Source organism: Seriola lalandi, unplaced genomic scaffold (assembly GCF_002814215.2).
Source record: "Seriola lalandi dorsalis isolate HSWRI2012SDOR001 ecotype SW California unplaced genomic scaffold, Sedor1 jcf7180002054133, whole genome shotgun sequence".
NCBI lineage: Eukaryota > Metazoa > Chordata > Actinopteri > Carangiformes > Carangidae > Seriola > Seriola lalandi.
This window is the reverse complement of record NW_019524686.1, coordinates 302,971-323,230: the sequence shown is the minus strand read 5'-3', so window position 1 is coordinate 323,230 and position 20,260 is coordinate 302,971. Positions and strand designations below refer to the sequence as shown.

At 42.9% G+C, this 20,260-nt stretch overlaps 2 protein-coding genes across 2 annotated transcripts in view; both read left to right on the top strand.

Annotated features, from left to right (window-relative positions):
- Positions 1-2,415, top strand: part of atp2a2b (ATPase sarcoplasmic/endoplasmic reticulum Ca2+ transporting 2b) — a 26,998-nt gene extending 24,583 nt beyond the window's left edge. Inside the window, exon 24 of the mRNA XM_023403425.2 lies at positions 1,398-2,415. Coding sequence (XP_023259193.1) covers positions 1,398-1,411 — 14 coding nt within the window. The 3' untranslated portion in view covers positions 1,412-2,415. The remainder of the gene's footprint in view (positions 1-1,397) is intronic.
- A 746-nt stretch (positions 2,416-3,161) lies between these two features.
- bcr (BCR activator of RhoGEF and GTPase) overlaps positions 3,162-20,260 on the top strand; it is an 86,378-nt gene continuing 69,279 nt past the window's right edge. The window contains exon 1 of the mRNA XM_087173234.1: positions 3,162-5,661. Within this exon, the coding sequence (XP_087029360.1) occupies positions 4,050-5,661 (1,612 nt within the window). The 5' untranslated portion in view covers positions 3,162-4,049. The remainder of the gene's footprint in view (positions 5,662-20,260) is intronic.

The window sequence follows — 20,260 nt, the reverse complement described above, 5'->3', positions numbered from 1 at the left end:
ACCCCACCCCCCATTGTTAGAGTATAAATTAACTTCATGGATGTTTTTTTTTTTTTTATTATTATCATGATTTGAAAATAAGCCAGTTTTTCTGCACTGGGCAGAGCACAGCTACCTCAATATGATAAAAGAAATGTTTTTGCTCATCTCTAGATGCTTTTCCTCTATGGTCTTGCTAGAGCGTAACATCTGAGGTGTGCCCCTATTTGCTTGTGCAGAAAACCAAGAACACAAACTTCCTTCACTCTAACACTTTTAAGGATATATATTGTTTGTATTGATTGACATTCATTAACTTTATTTGTGTTTTGCTCTGGAGACAGAACTGGTTGGGGATGGTGTATGTTAATTACCATCTCCATGGCGTTTGATTCAAAGGACAGTAATATTAAAGTCTTAAGGAAAAAATACTAATACAAATACTCCAACTTGAACTTGGATTGCAAATAAGAACCCAAAATGTTGTTTTTTACTTCAAGGAAAAATACACTTTTGAAACCTTTGAATCAAAGTGTTTTCTGTCTTTATTTAATAGATTGAGGCCAATGGTTATCAACATTATTCATATCCAGTGTTTTTGTATGTGCATTATACTTGAATACAAATCATTTCAGACATATGAATGCTTCAGTTTTCTTGGCACAACATGACGGGAAGGAGATATTCACAACACAGTGGAACAGATCTTGTGTGAATTTGACTTGCAGGCTTTAATATTTGGAGATCTTAGTTTGTGTTGGGCATACCATACTTTGTGGTAGTGTATACGTGTTGGGTCAGAGCCCAGTCAACTGCACTAATCCTGAGAATCCTTTTGTATGGAAATTTCCAAGTGTGAGAAAAACCCCTGTCTAAAGCATGTGTTTTTTCGGGGTAGAGGCCTGGGTGTGTTTGTGTTCCACTTAACAACTGTGTGCTTTCTTCCTCAATGCCTTCCATTGGCTCCCCTGTCACTAGAGTGAGTATCCATTTGTCTTCATACATACTCTAATAGATGCCACATCGCCACAGTAGAATCTGATAAAACAAGGACACAGCTCAGATGTTTTGAATTTTTTTTTTTTTTTTAGAGACACTTTTTGTGAAATGATGTTCTACAGGCAACCTAAGACATCAGGGAAATAAAATAAGTTTTAAATGTTAATCTACCTGTCAGGTATGCTAGGGAATGATTATGGGTTGCCAACTTGCCAAACTTGGCCTTGATGTTGACCACATGCCACCATTGTGAATGTCACCGTGTGCTCTTCTTTTCACCACCCTGACACTTGCTTATATTCACGAAACCGATACCTACTCTTGATCACATCACAGACAAATGTAAATTTTTTGAAATGTAAATTGGTCATGGAGTTTTTAATTGTTTTGTACTAACGTCATTTTTCTCTCCCTTTTAGGTTGGCTCTCATAAAAAGCTTCATAAAACTTAAAGAGTGGGCTCAGAGGCTGGAGTTGTCCTACCATCCAGCATGTGTGCTCACTCTAACCTCACACACCTCAGACACCATGATGACCAGCAGTGTGTGTACCTTTGCACCAACAAAAAAAAAAAAAGGACATGTTTTCACAGTAATAAGACCAAATACATAACGGTGTATACTATATAAAGTGGTTGGGCTGGAAACATAGGTCCTTGGCCCCATGCACCACAACACATGAACACAATTATACCTCTGTGTGCAGATGCTATATCAATATGACTATTCCAGTTTTGTGTGCAGGGAAGTTCTCGACACCCTCAACGTCCCTTCTTGCATGAAGAATTTGTTTCCAACTTTCATGGTAGCGTAGAGAATCTTTGAAACCACTTGGTTGAATGGTCTTAGCTGTACATCAGTGTACAGAAATCATGCATGTGTTTCAGCTGTATGTAGGCTTTGCAATTTGTATTTATAGATTCTAATGTATAATACTCCAATGACATATTAAGATGGTTTTAAGATGGATATATATATCGTAGATATTGGGAAATCACTGTTTTTATTGTAACGGTTTGGGTAATTTGCACAATATTAGACAATGAGAAGTGACTCATGCTGAACCTGACTGTGCTCTACTTGAGTTTGATTTTCAATCCTCTCCCTGTTAACTGCTGTGGGCCGATCACTGAACCATTTACATTCTGATGAATTAGTCCTTTTGAAATGAGGACTACAGACTGGTTATCCTGCAATACAACAGTGTTCTCCTGTTTTCATATAGCCTCTGCATTATTATTATTATCATGTATCCTTATCAACTGCTGTAAAACTGTGATCTAATGTGAGGGGGCCTGTGCAGTCCCTTCAGTAACTCCTGGTCGAAGAACAATATTAACCATGTGTAAAAAGACGATCATTATTGAGGATGAATAATGATTGTAGATGCATTACTGGGGTTTTGGTTTCAGGTAAATAAAATAATATAGTATTTGAATTGTGTCTGTTTTTCCATTCTAGTTAAGTGCATTCTTACATGATCAATATTTAGTTTTATGCAATTCCAGTCAATTGTATGTATATATATATTATATATTATATCAGTGTAGCTTTCCTAAACTGAAAAATAGTAAAAGTTTAAGTTGTGAAATTTGTGTTTTAAAAAAAGATGAAAAAAGAAATCGCACATATATAATATTACTCCACTGGGTGGCAGCATTTGGTTAAATATACCAACAGCACACTTGCATGATTTGTAGCACCTACCTGACAGGTAGAACCACATGCTTTTAAAGCAATCCAGAAGGAGTAATATGCTGAATTACCTTTATTAATAATTTAAAAAATATGGAAATGGAAATATTGGGAGTTGTAGCTTCCTGCTTCGTGATACATTTGAAAGAATATGTTAAAATTGTAGGTTTTACTGTGAGCCAGTAACAAATCATTTGCTGGCTATATGTTGCTGCCAGAACGTGCACTTTGTGGACACTAAGTGGATCAGACACAGCAACGACTCAACTACAGTGAGATAAAGAAAAGACCCACATGTGCCGTGTTTAACAGAGCTATAACAATTCCTTATCATCTTAAATTAAAGTATGAAAATAAGCTTTAACAGTTCAGTTTCACAACCAGCAAATACAGCCTGGACCTGTAATCAGGTGAGGGGTGACTGCATCCCTGCTCTGTCTCTTTAACCAGCAGGCTCAATGGTCCCTCCCATTCTTGCAGCCCTCCAGTGTTGCTGGCCTGAGATGGGAGCGCACACAGCAGCACCATCACGGCCGAAGAAACGGGAGAAATCTGGAAAAGAGCATTTAAAAAAAACAAAAAAACAACAACAACAATATCACATACGTGCCGCGGAGAAAATGGGATAATGAACCAACTCATTTACTCAGGCCGGGTCCTACCGCTTGATCACCTCCTCTAAGAAACTCAGATGTTGTTGTCGCTTGTGTTTTGCGCTTTTTTATCCATTCTCCTTGAGCGCTGCTGGTACAAAGGCGCTCGGTCCGGAGCAGCAGCAGCAGCAGCACCTGGGATTACCGCCATATGAATGGACAAGAGTGAACGGACCAGCTAACCTGGAATTGCACACTCAGACAGTGAGTAACCCTCTGCGAGATATAAACACTTTCTTCATTTTTTTTTTCTCCCTGAGATCCAGATCACCCGCGAAGACAGCTGCTGTCATTGTGTCGATGCTGAGATTTTTTTTTTTTTTTAATTCTTCTGAAAGTGGCCTTTTCCGGAATAATGCATGAGAAAGACAAGCTCTGCTACAGTTTTTTAATCCTTCTTCTCTCACACACGTTCCCTGTTATTCCTCTGACTGAACAGCCGGTTTCTCTTGTTCAGACTGGGATGTATTGTTGCGACTGCGCAACCGACGACAAGTGTCAGCAATTAGACTGTGTGTTTCAGAAGGGGTTACCTACAGGCCTGTTATAAACACTGTCCCTGCTTTACATCTGGAGGTGGACATTGTTGTCTGTACGGACTCTGTCGCGTACTGGACTGAAAAGGGACGAACGGTGCGCCCTCGGCATCTGTACCCCCCCCACCACCACCCCCCGCCCCCCTGTGTGTGAATCAGGGTCGGTCACAAAATAAATTAGGCACAATATGGTGGAGCCGGTGGGATTCATTGAGGCATGGAAGGCGCAGTTCCCAGAGTCTGAGCCCCCTAAGATGGAGTTGCGATCAGTCGGTGGAATCGAGCAGGAGCTGGAGAAGTGCAAGGCGTCTATCAGGCGCCTGGAGCAGGAGGTGAACAAGGAACGCTTCCGCATGATCTACCTGCAGACTCTCCTGGCCAAAGAGAGGAAGAGTTACGACAAGCAGCGGTGGGGCTTCAGGAAGACGCCGCTGAACGAGGGGATGGACCCTGCCACACAGGGTGCAGAGTCCCAGTCCCAGCAGCCACACATGCAGGAGACTGGTGGGGTCGGAGTAGTAGTAGGTGGTGGAGGGTATAGTGCTGGGAGTATGGATAGGGCCCGTTTCCAGCCTCTTGGAGATGGAGCTGGTAGGTCCAAACCCAGACCTCCACCAGCCAGGAAGTCAGCCTCCCACGGAGACGGCCTGGAGTCAGCCTTCGATGTACCCCAGCAAGTTGAGTCGACGTCCTGCGACAACCTGGATGGCCTTTCCCCATCCAAGCAGAGAAGCGGCATCACCGTCTCTCCCCGCAGGCCCACCCTTCCACCCCCAGACAAGGAGCTGCCCTCTGACCCCAAGGACAAGCTCGGGATGGGACTTGGCGTGGCAGCTCTTAGATCCAACTTTGAGAGGATCAAACGGGCCAACTCTCACTCTGCGGGTGATGTAGCTAAGGGCCAGGAGAAGCAGCTGCCCCCGCCACCACCGCCGTTTTACACCAATATGGAATTCCACCACGAGAGGGGTCTGGTCAGGGTCAATGACCGTGACGTCTCTGACAAGATCAGCACCCTGGGCAGCCAGGCCATGCAGATGGAGCGAAAGAGATCTCTTCACTCCCTCCCAGGTAACCTGGCAACAGTGGCTGGGGAGCTCCGCGCCAGGCCAGTCTATAGAGGACGTTCCACTGAGAGCACCTGTGGCTATGACGCAGAATATGAAGATGGAGAGCCCAACCAGAGACATTCAGGGAGGGCCAACGGGGGCAAACCTCCACCCCCGCCTTGGCAACCCTCTGATTTCCAGGCTTATTCCAGCGTCTATGTTGGTGGGGTGATGATGGGTGAAGGTGGTGGTGGAGATGGTAGAGGTGGTGGTGGAGGTGGTAGTGGAGTCACTATGAGAGACCATGGGGGAGGTGACGACCACCTCCTGACCTGGCCACGTCGCTCATATTCCCCAGGTAGCTTTGAGGATGTCGGTGGAGGCGGCGGCTACACGCCGGACTGCAGCTCCAACGAGAACCTGACGTCCAGCGAGGAGGACTTCTCCTCAGGCCAGTCCAGCCACGTCTCACCCAGCCCCACCACGGCCTTCCGCCGGCCCTTCAGAGAGAAGAGCCGCTCGCCTTCCCAGAACTCCCAGAACTCCCAGCACTCCCTTGACAGCAGCAGCCCTCCGACGCCGCAGTCCCAGAAGCGTCACCACCGGCAACAGGGAGGCCATGTGGTCATGTCTGAGGCCACTATTGTGAGCGTTCGCAAGACCGGTCAAATCTGGCCACCTGCTTCTCATCATGACCTCTTGCCCCATGGTAGAACATCCCATGACAACAGTTTCCATGGAGACCACCTAGGTGAGTGGAGGATGCTGTCTTTAATCTTTGTTGAGGTGGAGAGCAGGTGGGCTAGAGTGTATAGGATATTTCATAGCCTACACAGAAACCAAGTGTGTGTGTGTGTGTGTGTGTGTGTGTGTGTGTGTGTGTTTTATGGACTATAAGGAAAGCTGAATGAAAGCCTGAGTGAATGAGTGTAATTTAGTCATGCTGGAATTATCTTGGCATCTGTTCTTGAGCATTTTTTGCCTCTTCTTCACGTAATAGTCTTCGTTCTTAAAAACCACAAAGGAGCCAAATGTTCAAGTGATTGATACTGTGTGCATGCAAACACGCTGGACTGTGTGTCCTTTGGAAGGCCTTGCGTGGGAGACAGATGAAAGATCCACCTCTGCTTATTCCTGGAATGTCAGTCGGGTGGGTGAACAATAAGTGCGGTCAGTCTGAGTTGAAACTGCAGGTCTAGCCTTCCTCAGACGACTCCTGCGGCTCTTAGTATGGAATTCCAATCACAGGTGTCTGTCTGCCTGCCTGTCTCTCTCTCCGTCTGTCTGAAGTGTGAGAGAGGAGAAGGCAAGCCCCCAGACCTCAAGCTGAAACTATTTACTTGCTTATATAACAGACCAGGACAAAAGAAATCCACTGTAATCTCTCCAAACAATTATCTGCAGTATCCCTAACCACTAAATTGCAGCCTTTGAGCGATGGCACCTGTAATAGAACAGCAGCGAGCAGATAAATGTGCAGCCTGCAGCTAAAGACATGGGCACTGCCTACCTTAGCTGCCGGGCTCAAGCACAACAACAGCAGACTATGTTGCACAAAGAAGCACATTAGGAGGGCTTAGTTTACTGTAATTCCTCTGTGAAGTTTTCCATTGTAGCGGCTGTGCGAGCTCACAAGAGCTAAAACCAAACACTGCTCAGGTAGCTCAAATATTTGACGTAATTTTTAGACATGGCTTGTGTTGTCTCTCTATGCTTTTCTGCTATGGATGTGAGTCATGTTTTAGCGCCCGCTGTATTGTAACAGATTTTGGGACTGGTGCCCTGCTGGACCAGACAGGCAGCAGGATGCTGGCATCACACACCTGCTCGTGTGCCAGGATGAACTGGAAAGAGGGGAAGAGGTAGTGAGATAGATAGTAAAAGTGGAGAGAAAGAAAGAAAGTGTGTAAGCAGAAAAGAAGACACACAGGTGCACATGATATGCCGATCATAGATGCCTACCTGCCTGTACAATGAAGTTATAGCTAATTTCAGAAAGCCTAATGTAATCAATATTATGTCGCTGTAATATGTGCCTCAGTGCTGAAGGTGTTACTGTCATCATTCTGGGTAGCATTACTGTCTGAAACCTGATACCTCTCATTGCCTAAATATCCTGAACAGAGGACCGGTCTCTATGCATCTATAATTCATTTATGCGAATAAAACTACTGACACAGTGGCCCTAGTGGAATCGGCTAAAATGTTTTTCCAGACAGGATGCTATCGTCAAAGCGCAGGATCGCATCCTGTCCGGAAAACCATCTCGGACATATTTGCGGTGAACGTGAAAGGCATCTTCCCTTTTAATTACCATTCCCTCCCTAATGGCAAGTAATAGGCAAACACCATTAACAATTTAGAGAGCAATTCTAACATTCTTAGGTCCAACAACAATCAAGAGTGTGCGAGTCCCCGGCAAATGGCTAGCTAATTCCCCAGCTGCTATGTTTAGGATTATCACTGTACTGTCTGCTCTCTTTGTTTTAACATCTTTTCCACAACAATGAGCCCTGTGGGGAGTGAGGCGAGCCGGAAGAGCAGGGACAGAGATGGAGGATTGGGGTGGCGGTGGTGGTGGTGGTGTTGTAGACAGCGATCCATTTAGTGGGATAATCTGGAATTTAAGCATAAGAAGTAAAATGTTGGTTTGACTCCCTGCAGAGTGGTCTTGTTTTCTAGTTGGGGTTTAAGCTGAGGGCAGACGGGGGTTGATGTTGACAGTGAAGGTGATGATAACCATGAATATTGCATCATCTTTTTTGGGCGCCGTTGGTGTAATAGGCTATGCCAGCCAGAAAAAAAGAGAGAGCGGCTAGCGAGTGAGGGAGGAAGAGTCAAGAGTGTGTTTTTGGTGGGCGGCTGATGATAATAATGACGAGTGGGACGGCGTTGTGAGGAAGACTGAGGGAGGCAGAGTGCAAGGCAGAGCTGTCGTTTCTCGCTTCATTGGTCAGGGATGCGGGGGCTGCAGAGAGGCACAGATGGGAAGAACTCTCCCGTTGCGTAACAGAAACACACGGGCTCAGGCTCACACACAAAGACACACACGCTTGATGTTTACTCGTATACCTTGAGGCTGCTTCGCCTTCAGCGGTAGGTGTGCGCGTATGAGAAGCTTGAGATAACGTTCAGACTGGGTCGAAGAAGAAAGATGTTTCCTGCCAGTGGTCGACCTGAGTCTGGAGACGCCACTGCCTCTCTGTCGAAGGAGTCACACCAGCTTCTCTTCTCTTCTCTTCTCTTCTCTTCTCTTCTCTTCTCTTCTCTTCTCTTCTCTTCTCTTCTCTTCTCTTGAATGCTAACAACAATAGTAAATGCTTCATGGTGTGTTTTGTTTATTTAATGCAGGGAGGGGGTCCGGATAAAAAAAGTTTACATGCTGAGCGGAGATTAACAGGCCTTTGTGCTCTGTGACGGAAAAACAGAATGACAAAATGAGTGAAAGATTAAAATAAAGATATCTCCCTTGAGTGTCATTCAGTGGGAAAGTGGAGACGCCTGGCAAGTGAAATCTAGGCTCATGAAAAAAAACAGTGAAACAACATGTTTGCAGGCAAAACCTTCAGCTGCCAACTTTTCATTTTTGAAGTGAATTGAAGAAACATGAGCGCTGCAATGTTACGTCGAATATTTGATCATTCATGCCGGCTGACAAGTCTCTTTCACATCACCATGACTCAATTATTCATCTTTCATGCAAGCAAAGCTCCTGAAATAGTAAAGAAAAAATCCCAAAACGAAAATGGATTTTTAAAGAAGGGCAAAAGTTCATAGCCATGCCAGAAAATGAACCAAATGAAGCCTGCAAAACAATCAAAATAATGCTCACATACTGGCAGTAGGAGGAAGGTGGGAGAAATATCAGATTTGTGGAAAGCTGAATGAAGATCACATTGAGTTTAACTGATCAAGCTCTCATCTTCTCAGGCTTAGCAATGCTAGCAGCCCATTGGCCTTACTTAGAGAGTTCAGCAACCGAAGCACAAACATATTACCTGCTGAAAGTTTTAGTGAGGTCAGTTAACTGAAGAAAGGGAGCTTTCACTACCTCCTGTGATGAAATGGGTGGCAACCGAAAAATGCCAAGTCTCTCCATACGCTGTTTCCATTGATTCATTTGAGGGAAATCTGCCTCTAAAACCAGTGAATACCTGTGGGTTTGTGTCTCTGAGGGCAGGGATGCCAAAGCAGTACAGGCCTGGGAAAGCTTCAATGGTTGTATTGTCCATGACCTCCACCTCCTTCAGCTGGGTCCTGTTAGTGCCTTTAATTTCAGGCAGGTACAACCTCTTGCGCTCTCTGTCTGTCCTCTCTGGTATCAGGGTCTTATTTTGTATGGATGAATGTCATACGAATGCAGAGTGCTTTTGTTATTTCATTTAGAATCCCAGTAAGAATGGTTTTGGTAATTTGCAGGTTTTTAGATATCGAGGTTGTATAGCTATAGCTATATAAGCTTTTAATATATCCTAATGACCTGAGCCGGTTGCACCAGCTTATACATTCAAACTTAGCCAAGTTATGACACAAGTTTTACAGAGTAAAACACCTCAGAAATGACTTCTACAGTAGATAAGTATTAACAACATTATTTACACCTCTGAACTGCTAAGTGTAATTAATGTGTTGCTAACAGAGCCAACTGACGGACATTAGCTGACATTAGCTAATGTTTGCTTAGCTGATATGTGACCTGTTTAGAGTGAAGAGTAAAAGAGATAGTATGAAAAATGTCACCTGACACTCATAATAAATATATAATAAATAAATAAAATGCTCTTTAAGAATAATGTAAACTGGGAAGAATTTTTTATTTTTTTAAATAAATTAATTTACCTAATGACCTAATATGTTTAGCTAGGTTAGCATAATCTGATATCCCCCACTCATTCTAAACAGATGGAATACTACTAACTCTGAAACACGCACAATTTTCCATGTGTATATATATCAGTAAAACAAAGTCATGTCTATATTTGTGAAGGACTTGGTGTTACAGATATTTCCCAGCCAATTTACACATTACTAAAGTCTTTACTTGCACATTTTGCAAATTTTAATGGTGCAACCCGCTTTAGTTAATCACTAGTTTGAAGCTTGCAGTTACTAAGACCTTTTGGAAGGATTTTAATTCACAAAGCCTTAATGAAATTCAGAATAAGTGGTGTGACTGAGTCCTGCTTCATATTGAAATACATTGTAAATAATGTGGCTTAAAAGTCTAAAAAGACTGATTTTTTAAAACTGCATTCAGTTCTTTTTTAACCTGTATGTCTTCTGACCTGAAAATTGCCAGATCATACCTTACTGGGAGTTTGTGCATATGTCATTCTATGTATTATAGCATGTGTTGGAGAAGAGAGAAAAACAGTCACTAAGAAGAAGGCTTGGTGTCCCTGAGGGACCTTTGCTGATTAAATCTGATGTCATCAGTGCCACTATGTGTGTTTCTGGGTATTTTTCTAAATATATTTGTTGCTTAACGTCATGATGTGAAACACACACTCACACTTACTTCCTTGGAAATCAGAATTGAGTGTGTTAGTTGGGTATGTGTATGTATGTCTGTCTCAGGGGATTTTCTGAGCAAACCTAAATCCTGTAAAAAGGGGGTGATCAGTGGAGATGACGGCCTGTGGCAGCAATGCCAGAGTGTGAGCAGGCTGCCAGAGAGGATCTGAGGCTGTAGCGGTTCTACCTCTCTTAGCCTTGTGTGTATGTGCATTTGGGGCCCTCGCACCATGTGATTCAGCATGTATTTCCATGTGTATATGTGTGCGGGGAGGGGGGCAGGGGATGAAAAGGAAGGATGGGCACAGACAGCTCACGAGACACTGAAAGAGATTTTGTATTTTGTCAGTGGTACCTCCGGCCAACCCCACATGCTTTACAGTAGTCCGGCGTGGCACAATGACCCCCTTTTCACACTGAAGGAGGGGTGGCTGGGGGGGGGGCTGTAGCTCTTAAAAAGGCTTGTTCAGTGTGTGCTGTAGAGTAAGTCTGGCAGTGAAAGCCTTGGTTACCTCAGCCAGTACACAGGGGCTGCAGGCTCACAATCAGGCCCTGAGTGGTGGAAAGGAGAGGAGAGAAGCATAGGAGGATAAGGAGAAGAGGTACAGGGTGGAGGGGGGTTGAGCGGATCTGCCTTTCTTGCCAGCTGGGTGCTCAGCTCAGCCTTTCATTGGGCTGGTGCAACCTGCTCAGACCAATTATGCAAGCACAAAACGGCCCCTTTGTTCCCTTTGCTGGGATCAGTTATGGAGGAAGAAAACTTCCTTTCTTAGAAAAAGTGAAAAGCCTGTTTACTCATTCAGGATTTTAGTTAGCTGGCTTGTTTGCACTTAATGCTTTTATAAAGGTATATTTAACTGCATTCTATTATGAATAATAACTCTAATGTTTATCTTGAACATTTGTAGTTCAACATTTATACATTTATGCTGTGCAATGTGTTTTTGCAGTAGAAATGCTCCCAGAAACCAGATCCTAGGCTGTCAGTGGTTAGTTTATTGACTTTGACATAACGATATAAATAATATAAGATACAACAAGTGATCAAACAAAACATTAGGTCTAAATATTCCACACACAGAATAACTAAACTACATGGTCCATGGTACGCAAAAAAAAAAAAATTCACTGATAAATGATTAATGTGAAGACTTAAGATGTAATGAGTGTAGATGTAATGGGTGTTTGCTTGTTAGTGTGTGTAGTTCACTTCCTCTCTGGTGGTGTTGCATCCCTTGTTTCTGCAGTAGAAGTCCAGCCGGTCACCGAGGCTGGCGTGGCGTTGCTGGCTTGGCAGTGGGCAGGAGGGGTGGAGCCGCTCCAGCAGCTCCAGCACTTCCCCAGTGACAGTCAAACTGCCTGGCTTGGTTTTGTGGGGCCTCAGCCACCAGTTTCAGCTCGTACACTCGACCGCAGAGCTCTAGTTTGTGTGTGTGTGTGTTTTGTGTTTGATGTGCGGACAGGAAAAAAAAAAGAATGTTTTAAAGGAATGGAAGTGATTGCATGTGTACACTGTCCATTAGTTTCAGGCCTAGGCAGAGTTTTGGACATACGGTGGAGGGAGGCAGATTGGGTGATCATCACTGGACCAGACAGATATGCAAATACAAACGCACATAAACACACACTCACAGCCCTCCTCGGGGTAATTACTCTTCCCTGCTTCTGTTTATTTCTTCTCCTTTTTGTGTGTGCTTGTATATTTCCTATGCCAAGCATCCAGCCACAATCTTTCCTCTGGTGACCGACAGCTCTATAAAAAAGAAAAAAACTTGGAAAATCCCTTACATAAATTTTGGTGCCTTGTTTCTTTTCATGTGTAACTGTTGTAACTTTTGAACAGTGGCCATCTTGGCTCTCTGTAACATGGCCTGTATTGTCGTAGTCACTGAGCTCGTCTTCTGGATTGGCCACAGTGCTTGGAAACTGTGCTAGTTAGCGTCCACCGCTAACCACTCACCACAGGCCTTTGGCCTCGTAGTGTAAGTGCTTACTGGTGTGTGTTTTCTGGTCTTCTATGTATCCTAGGTTAGCTGCACGGGTCGTTAATCACAGCCAGCTCTCTAAGGGACGGGGTTAAAGTTGTGGGGGTGGGATGGAAAGAAAGACCTGGTTTTATGGTTTCTGGTTAAGACCACAAGGCAATATGGCGTCTATGAAGATTAATATAAGAATGACCCACATGGCCCTTAGGGCTGTGCACAGCTGTATTCTGCTTTATTTGTCTAGATTTACTGGTGCTCTAGTCTTGACATTAAAGGGTCCCTCCACCTATTTTACATGTCAAAGTCAATGTACTAGTCACAGGAAGCACCATACAGTTGTATGATGTCATCTGTGGCTTTGGCGGAGAAAATTACTCAGGTGATGCTGCTCGAGTATCTCAGTTTGGACTTTTTACAGTCGGATGAGTTTCAGTGATGTTGACATTAACTCCATCATCCAGTGCATAATGGGAAGTGTATGGATCCAGTGTTTTTGGATCTTTTCAACCCATATTAATCCCTGAATTTTGTGGCCAAATGGAAGGTGAAAAATAAATAAGATACATTATGCAGAAATACATTAAAGATGGTCCTAAAGCTGCTTCTGCTATGAATGTGAAGTGCAGATAAAGAGAGACCCCATAAACAAGGTGGATTTTGGGTTGCAGTTTAGATTCAGGAAGGTCAGTCAACAATTGAATTACTGTAATATTTGAAAGATTGTCTTTTGATGACTGACATGAAATTTTAGGCTTGTGGCATATGCGTTAAACACATTTACAATTGAAAGCATAGTGATATTCTTTTCTGGATTAAAGGTCAACAGAAACCTGTCTAGTCATGCAAACATGTAAGCCTTAATCTCCACTCTTTAGTCTGGGAATTAGAAGCTGGCTAACAATCAGATTACCATTAGTTTTTTTTCCCCCTCATGTAACACAGCTTCCATCACATTGCTCTCATTACTGCACTAATGCATGATGTCCTATATATAATATTTAGGATTATCATCACTCAAAAACCAGTGCAAGCATGTATGCATGTTTAACATGTGTGTTTAAATATTTAGACTGATTATTCCTGCACTACATTGAGTAGATATTCCAGGCTTTAAGAAAATTAACATGTTTCAAATGGCGCTTTTCTTTTATTTAATGAGCCATTCTCTATCTCATTTCCCACCTCATTTCTCCCCTAAAGCTTGTCTCTCTTTTCTTTCACTTTATTCATCCTCTTTTTTCCTTCTTATCTTAACTTTTCTCCATTTTCCCCTCTTTCTTTCTCTATCTACTTCCCTCCATCTCTGCTCCATTCCGCCAGCTGCTTCTAGTTTCCTTTCCTTGCAGCCAATTAGAGGCGCATCACCTTTCCATCTTTGTTTCGGCGGGTTTTCCACCAAGCAAGGGGAAAAGCAGGGAGAGATCAAAGTCACAACCCCCCCTGCAGGAGCAAGCAGGCTCTCTCTGTAATTGTCCAATAGGGGTTTAACTGTCGAATGCCTATAAAACAACACAATCAATGCCAAATGTCTCCTTGTTACAGAACAGTATAGACTGGCGAGTCTATTCCCCTGCGTCTGCATGGCTGATTCTCCCCAGTCTTTTTGTTTTCTCTCTATCCCTCCAGCTATTTCTTCATGTCTGTGTTTCCTTCTTCTGTCTTTCATGATGTACCCTCGGTACATGTGTGTTCAGTGTGTGCAGCTGTAGTGGTCTGTGTGTGGACACAGACAGTTAAAATCGTATAATTCCTCTGGAAATTGGTTTAGTTGACTCTAATGGCGTTAACCTCAGCTTACTGTCAGTAGTAAGGATTGTGGCTCACTAAGGGTTAAGCTATATGTGGGATGTAGTATTATTCTCTGTCCTTCACTTCATGAATGACCTTGAAATCCTTCTGTCTTTTGTCTAATATTGCAACACAAAAAGAATCTCCAAATGCTGGGAAGTGAACATAATTCAGAAGAGTGAGATATCAAGAAAATCAGGCATGCAAATGATAAGGAATGCAGTTTAAAATACTATGCTATGTTATTTGTTATAGGAAAACAGAAATACCTACAAATGAATATGAATCAGTTGATTAAAAGTGTCGTCTAGTGACCACAGCTAGCTTGTTAAGTATATTTTGTAGGTGATATTTGAACTGAATTAAAATTTCACATTTGTGTCACCTGAATGTATCCCGGCTTCTGGGGGAAAGGAGAGAAGTTTTATAGTACTCACATCCAGTAGTTCAGCACTGATTCAGGACAAAAGACCTTGATGGTCAAAACATTCCCTCATTAAATGCTCAGGAGCTTATAATATCCAGTGTGGCTACTACCCCTCTTTATGTTTTGCTAGAAGAGAAGCACAGGAGTCATCGCTGTGCTCCTGCAGGGACAGAAAAACGCCTGAAGTTGTTTCCACAGTGAAGCTGAAAGGCTGGAGAAGAGGGAGGAAGCGCTTCAGACCTTATTAGCTTTATGTAGCCGCAAATGAAGAGCTACAGGATGAGATACCTTGTCCTTTTCCCCTCTGCCAGACAGGACACATGCATGGACATACTCTCTCTCAGACTCTGTCTGTGTCTCTTAATCAAATACACAAGCATGGAAGCAGACAGTAAGTATCTCTCTCACTGCAGACATGTTACTTGGACCAGGGTTGGGGTTTTTCAAATCGAAGTCCCGTATGTGTAACTGGTACATTTGGACTAATGAAAGTGATCAGGCAGATTGTTTCAGTAGATGAGAGTCTCTGTTGATGTTAAAGACAGTTGACTCTTGATTGTTGACTGGTGTTTCTCTAAGAAACAATCTTTGGATAAGTACAGAGAGCAGCTTTTAGAGAGTACTTTACTAGATAAACACCAAAACTTGCATTTTGGCCTTTTGATAAGTTGCATACAGCATTAACGTCAATTAGCTAAAGCTAATATGACCTGGCGCCATTGACCTTTTTCACTTTAACTGGCAAAAGCAACTGTCAGCGCTGACTGAAATTGAGAGGCCTGACACCCCACCACCTCTCCATATCAAAATATATAGGAGCATATTTCAACAAAAAAATATCAAAAAAAAAGTTCTGTTCTGTAGCTTTGAGGTTTAAAATAAGAGCAAGGGGAGATAAAAGAGTCTATTGGAGATTTATTAGTCTTCAGACCTGGTGATCAGGTGTTTTTACCAACCTGGAACTCTGTGATCTCAGCCCCGCCACTAGCTTGGACACACATACAACAAATCAAAGAACTCTTTACAGCCAGCAAGTCTTTCTTCTACCTGTACTGTTACACTCTGGGATTTCTGCCTCCTTGGGGCCTGTCAGCACTCTCTCTCTCTCTCGCTCTCTCTCTCTCTCTCTCTCTCTCTCTCTCTCTCTCTCTCTGTGTGAGTGTATGTGCCCGTCACTTTCCCTTCCCTCAGGTTCTCTGTTATTGGACTGTGTTTTCACTGGGCAGCTGGATGGGTGCTCAATAAATGGTACTTGTTAAGAGCTGCCCAGGCTATTAAAGGCTGAGGTGTGTGTGTGTGCGTGTGTGTGTGTTTTTTTAGGATTTGGAGGGTGGGGGGTGGGCATCCTGGAAGCTATGCTATAAAAATGACACATAATCAAACTAATGTGTAAAGTGGCTGGCTGCTGATCAGCGTCGCAGCTGGCTACTTCTGTGCACTACTTCAGTCAGGAGTGGAAGAGAGAGAGAAATCTCCCAGAACTGGCTGCGCTGTGGCCTGATCGATTTTGAGGGAGAGCAGAATCTATCGTGTCTGAACAGACATTTGTTAAACGTCAAAAAAAATATGGAGAGAAAAAAAAAAGAAGATTTTACCAGATGTGAAGAGAAGTTTGATTTCCATTATTCTCTCTCCAACTCTGGCTCCTTTTTATTGTCTGTTATTTGTTGAGCTGCTTGTTGCAGAGGGACTGGATAACTGCAGGCTCCTGGGGAAGATCAGATTTCATGTTACGATCTGCCTCCCTCCCCTTCCTCCTCCTCTCTCTTTTCCCTGAATGCCCTTCGGTAACATCCCTCTCTCTGTGATATCTCTTTTATGTCACTTAATATCCTTTTCTCTATCCCCTTGACCGTTTCTCTCTCTCTCTCTCTCTCTCTCTCTCTCTCTCTCTGCCTCTCTGCCTGCCTCTTTCACTAAGCGCTGTTCAGCCTGGAGCATACTGTATAATATAAAGGCTGATTTTAAGCCCAATTTCCCCATGACAACTGATTTTCAAGTTCATTGAGAGACTGCGCTTGTCTGCAAAAATATCGGACACATCACCACAGATGGTCTCCTAACTTTTATCTTTGGGATTTTAATTTGTTGCCTCTCAGTTCAGACTGAATCTCGATTATATCAAATGTGTTCCATGTGAGTTCGGGATGAATCTGAATGTAATTTGAGCAGGTTAACGCGACTGGAAATCACAGATCTGCAAAAATCTGTCATTAAACGTGCGATGCAGAGGTCTTTTCACACTCAGTCAGAATTTTAAAAGCCTTTTATCCACAGCTGCGTTGTCCCCCTCTGTCTTTCTGTTTCAGTCCATTGTTCGCCCTCTTTTCTTCTGACAGGCGGCAGAATCCAAGCCAGCCGCTCTCGGCCTGATTCTCCTCCTACGTACCTACGCCGGAGCAAAATGGGAGACCAGATATTCAACTCTCTAGCTTTTCCAGCTCAACCTGTGCCCCAAGCAAAGCACTTAAAACACATATTTGTAAGTGAAAAAGCGGCTCAACACGGCTTAGTGTCCACTCTGGATAGTTTCTCTCAGAGTTATGCAATTTTCTAGTTAGGCCTGCAATCTGTAAGTCCTCAACAGAAACCTTGTGCAAATAACCCTGATTTCAAGATAACAAGGCAATACCGAAGGCGTGTGATGTTTGCTGTGGGCCGATACTTTGCCTAAAACATGAGATCGTGTTTATCTTATTATCACATCAAAAATGAGACCGAGAGCACTCGGGAGAAACCCACTGACATCCCGGTGTGTAGAATGTCAAAGAGATGTTTAACAAAACAAACTCTCCAGTTGACTGGGAACATCACCTGACATTGGCTTTGCTGAAAATACTTCTCCGTGTTCAAAGAACAAAACGGAGAGAGAGCAAGATGTTTGTGAATGTATGAGGAAGAGAATACGGAGTAATTCCGCATGTGCTGCTTTTGTTGTGGGATTTGGAGCTTCCTCTGTAGTGTCCACATGGTGTCCACATGGTCAAAACATGGTCTTATTTGAAAAAGCTATTTTCTTTTCTGTTACCTGCTTCTTTCTCTCTTTCTTTATCAGCTCTTTGCTCTTTCTTTCGCTCTGTTTTCCTTTTTTCTTTTTCTTTTTTTTTTTCCTCCTAGCGTTCCAGTTTTACATATCTGCCTGTGTCATTGTCACCGCAGCTCCGTATCATTTGGCCCACTTTGTAGACCTATAAATGGCAGAGCATGCTCAGGGCATACTGGCAGTGATTGTCTTGGAACGACAACTCAAGAAGTGTTTTCACTTGTCACATCTGTAAGGAGGACATACAGCAGTTTGCCTTGTTGGATTTTGCTGCGTTTGTGAGTGTGTGTCCAACAGTGTTAAGCCTGAGACCTTAAACTTAAAAACTGTAGCTGTCCTGCTCCTTTCTTATACTCATGATTTGAATAATGTAGACGTTTCCCCAAAGTAAACATTTCTAATTACCTCTCTGTGCTGTTCCACATCACTCCTCCTGCTCTGCCTCTCCTACATGAATACACGAACATGCAAATGCAGATATTTAGGAACAAACTCACCATCTCATCCACATGTCGAGCTGAATACAAACCCACTAATTGACTGCTGAATTCGGAGAAAATGACATGTTTGCTCGCATGCACGCGCCACCCTGCCTCCCTGCCTAATCCCTTTCTCTCTCATCCATTATTGATGCTGTAGCCCACTTGTTGCAAAACTAGAGGCTGGCTGTCGTGACACAGGGCGTCATATTCCCCAACTCCTCACCAAGTAGCCGGCTTACAATGCCTCCACACCTTCACTCACACAAACGAACACACACACTCACACCTTGCTCATGTGTGCACAGTTACACCCTAATCTGATGGGTAAACTAATATGAAAAGTATAATGGCAACGTAGGTTGTAAGCTGAGAAATGCTGACTTCCTCCGCCGGTGCTGATCAGCAGGACGCAGAGGTCTGATCCTATGATAGTAGATAGTAGCAACATGTCTGTTGCTGCAACTAACTTGGTGATTATTGTATGTGCTAATCATACAAGCAATGAAATGTTGAATTGTGATAAAGGACATTTATAATTTTTTTTAAAGCCCACAGTGATGTTTTCAGTTTTCTTGTATTTTTCCAGTCCAAGAGCAAAACATTTTTAATTCACTATAAGAATTTAGCAGCAAAACCTCATATTTGAGAAGCTGACACCAGAAAATATTTGGCTTTTTTTGCTTGGAAAAAAAAATAAAAAATGAATTGACAGTTTGTTGACTTTTGCAGCTCTCAACATGTCATGAACAAATAGTAATGAATCTCTACTTGCACATTGCCAAACATAAAGCCAGAATTGTCCCTAAGCAGTCTGAATTTAACTCCTTAATGACTCCTGTAAGTTTCACACTGAGTTGTCATCTCATGCACACCAAGGAAATATCCACTGTGCTGACCATAGAGATGATGAGATGATAAATGCCCATCTCATTCACGGGGTAATAGATAATATTTTTCCCTGTGTTGCCATTGACTTTTTTATAACGTTAGGAACCATTGTTTCCTATTGGGTTAGTACTGGCTGTCAACTGACAGAAACTAGTTTTTTTTTTTTTTTTTCAGGTATTATAGTTTCCTATAGATGCACCATTGTTGAAAACCCTTTCTTCTTTCACTCTGTACTTCCAGCTGCATTTCTTCCCAGACTTTGAAAGGATGAAATAATGACTAATGAACCATTAACTGAAGCACAATAGAGAGATTAAATAAACGCATCGCCTGAAGCCACACTTAAGGAGTTCTGACATCAACAAGAAATCAAACGACACACATACAGTCAGTGTTACGGTATATCTGTGGGGTGTTCAAATGTCATTCTGTTTTTACAACAACAGTTTATTATGTCAAAAGGTTATGAAATGGGATGTTTAGCACGCAAAAAGGGGATCCTGGTAGAACTGAAACCTCTAAAGAATAAGAGAATATGTAGCACGTGAGCTACGACTCCAAACACTGCAGACGACAAGCCTGAAAGAAAAGTCCTTCTGCAACTATCATGAGTCACATGATCACAAATAAGTGCAACCCGGGGCTGAATTATTTTGCAGCATGATGATGAATGCGCTTTTCTGTTGTTATCCCATAAAATAAATCAACAAGATTTACATCGACTATCACAGGATTAAGTATTATCATTGAATAGCCTTATACAGGTTTTATGTTAGATTTTATAAAGGACTGTTTGCTCTGACTGACAACTCAGAGCCCCCAGACAGTCACTGACAGTCATAGGAGATGATGAACAGTATACATAGCAGTGTTAACAACACTATGGGCTAGGCTATATGCTCAGTCACATGGTTCCATCTGTCAGATGTAATTTAGGTTCGTCACTCATCATGTGAAACAGAGGCAAATATCTAATTGACTATAAGCTGGAAGACGTCTGTCAGACTGGGATAAAAATGAGCCCAATTTAATTTGATACAACGCTGTGTTGCTTTTGTCAATTCTAACCCTTTTTTATTGTGTCTTGGTTGTTTTTCAGGTTTTGTTTCCTTGCTTGATTTGATTGATAGAGGAGTTTCTTTCTGTTTGGACATGTGGAAAGACAAAATGGCTTTTTCAGGGATTGGAGGATAGTTTCTGAGTCAGCGTCTCATTGGACACCC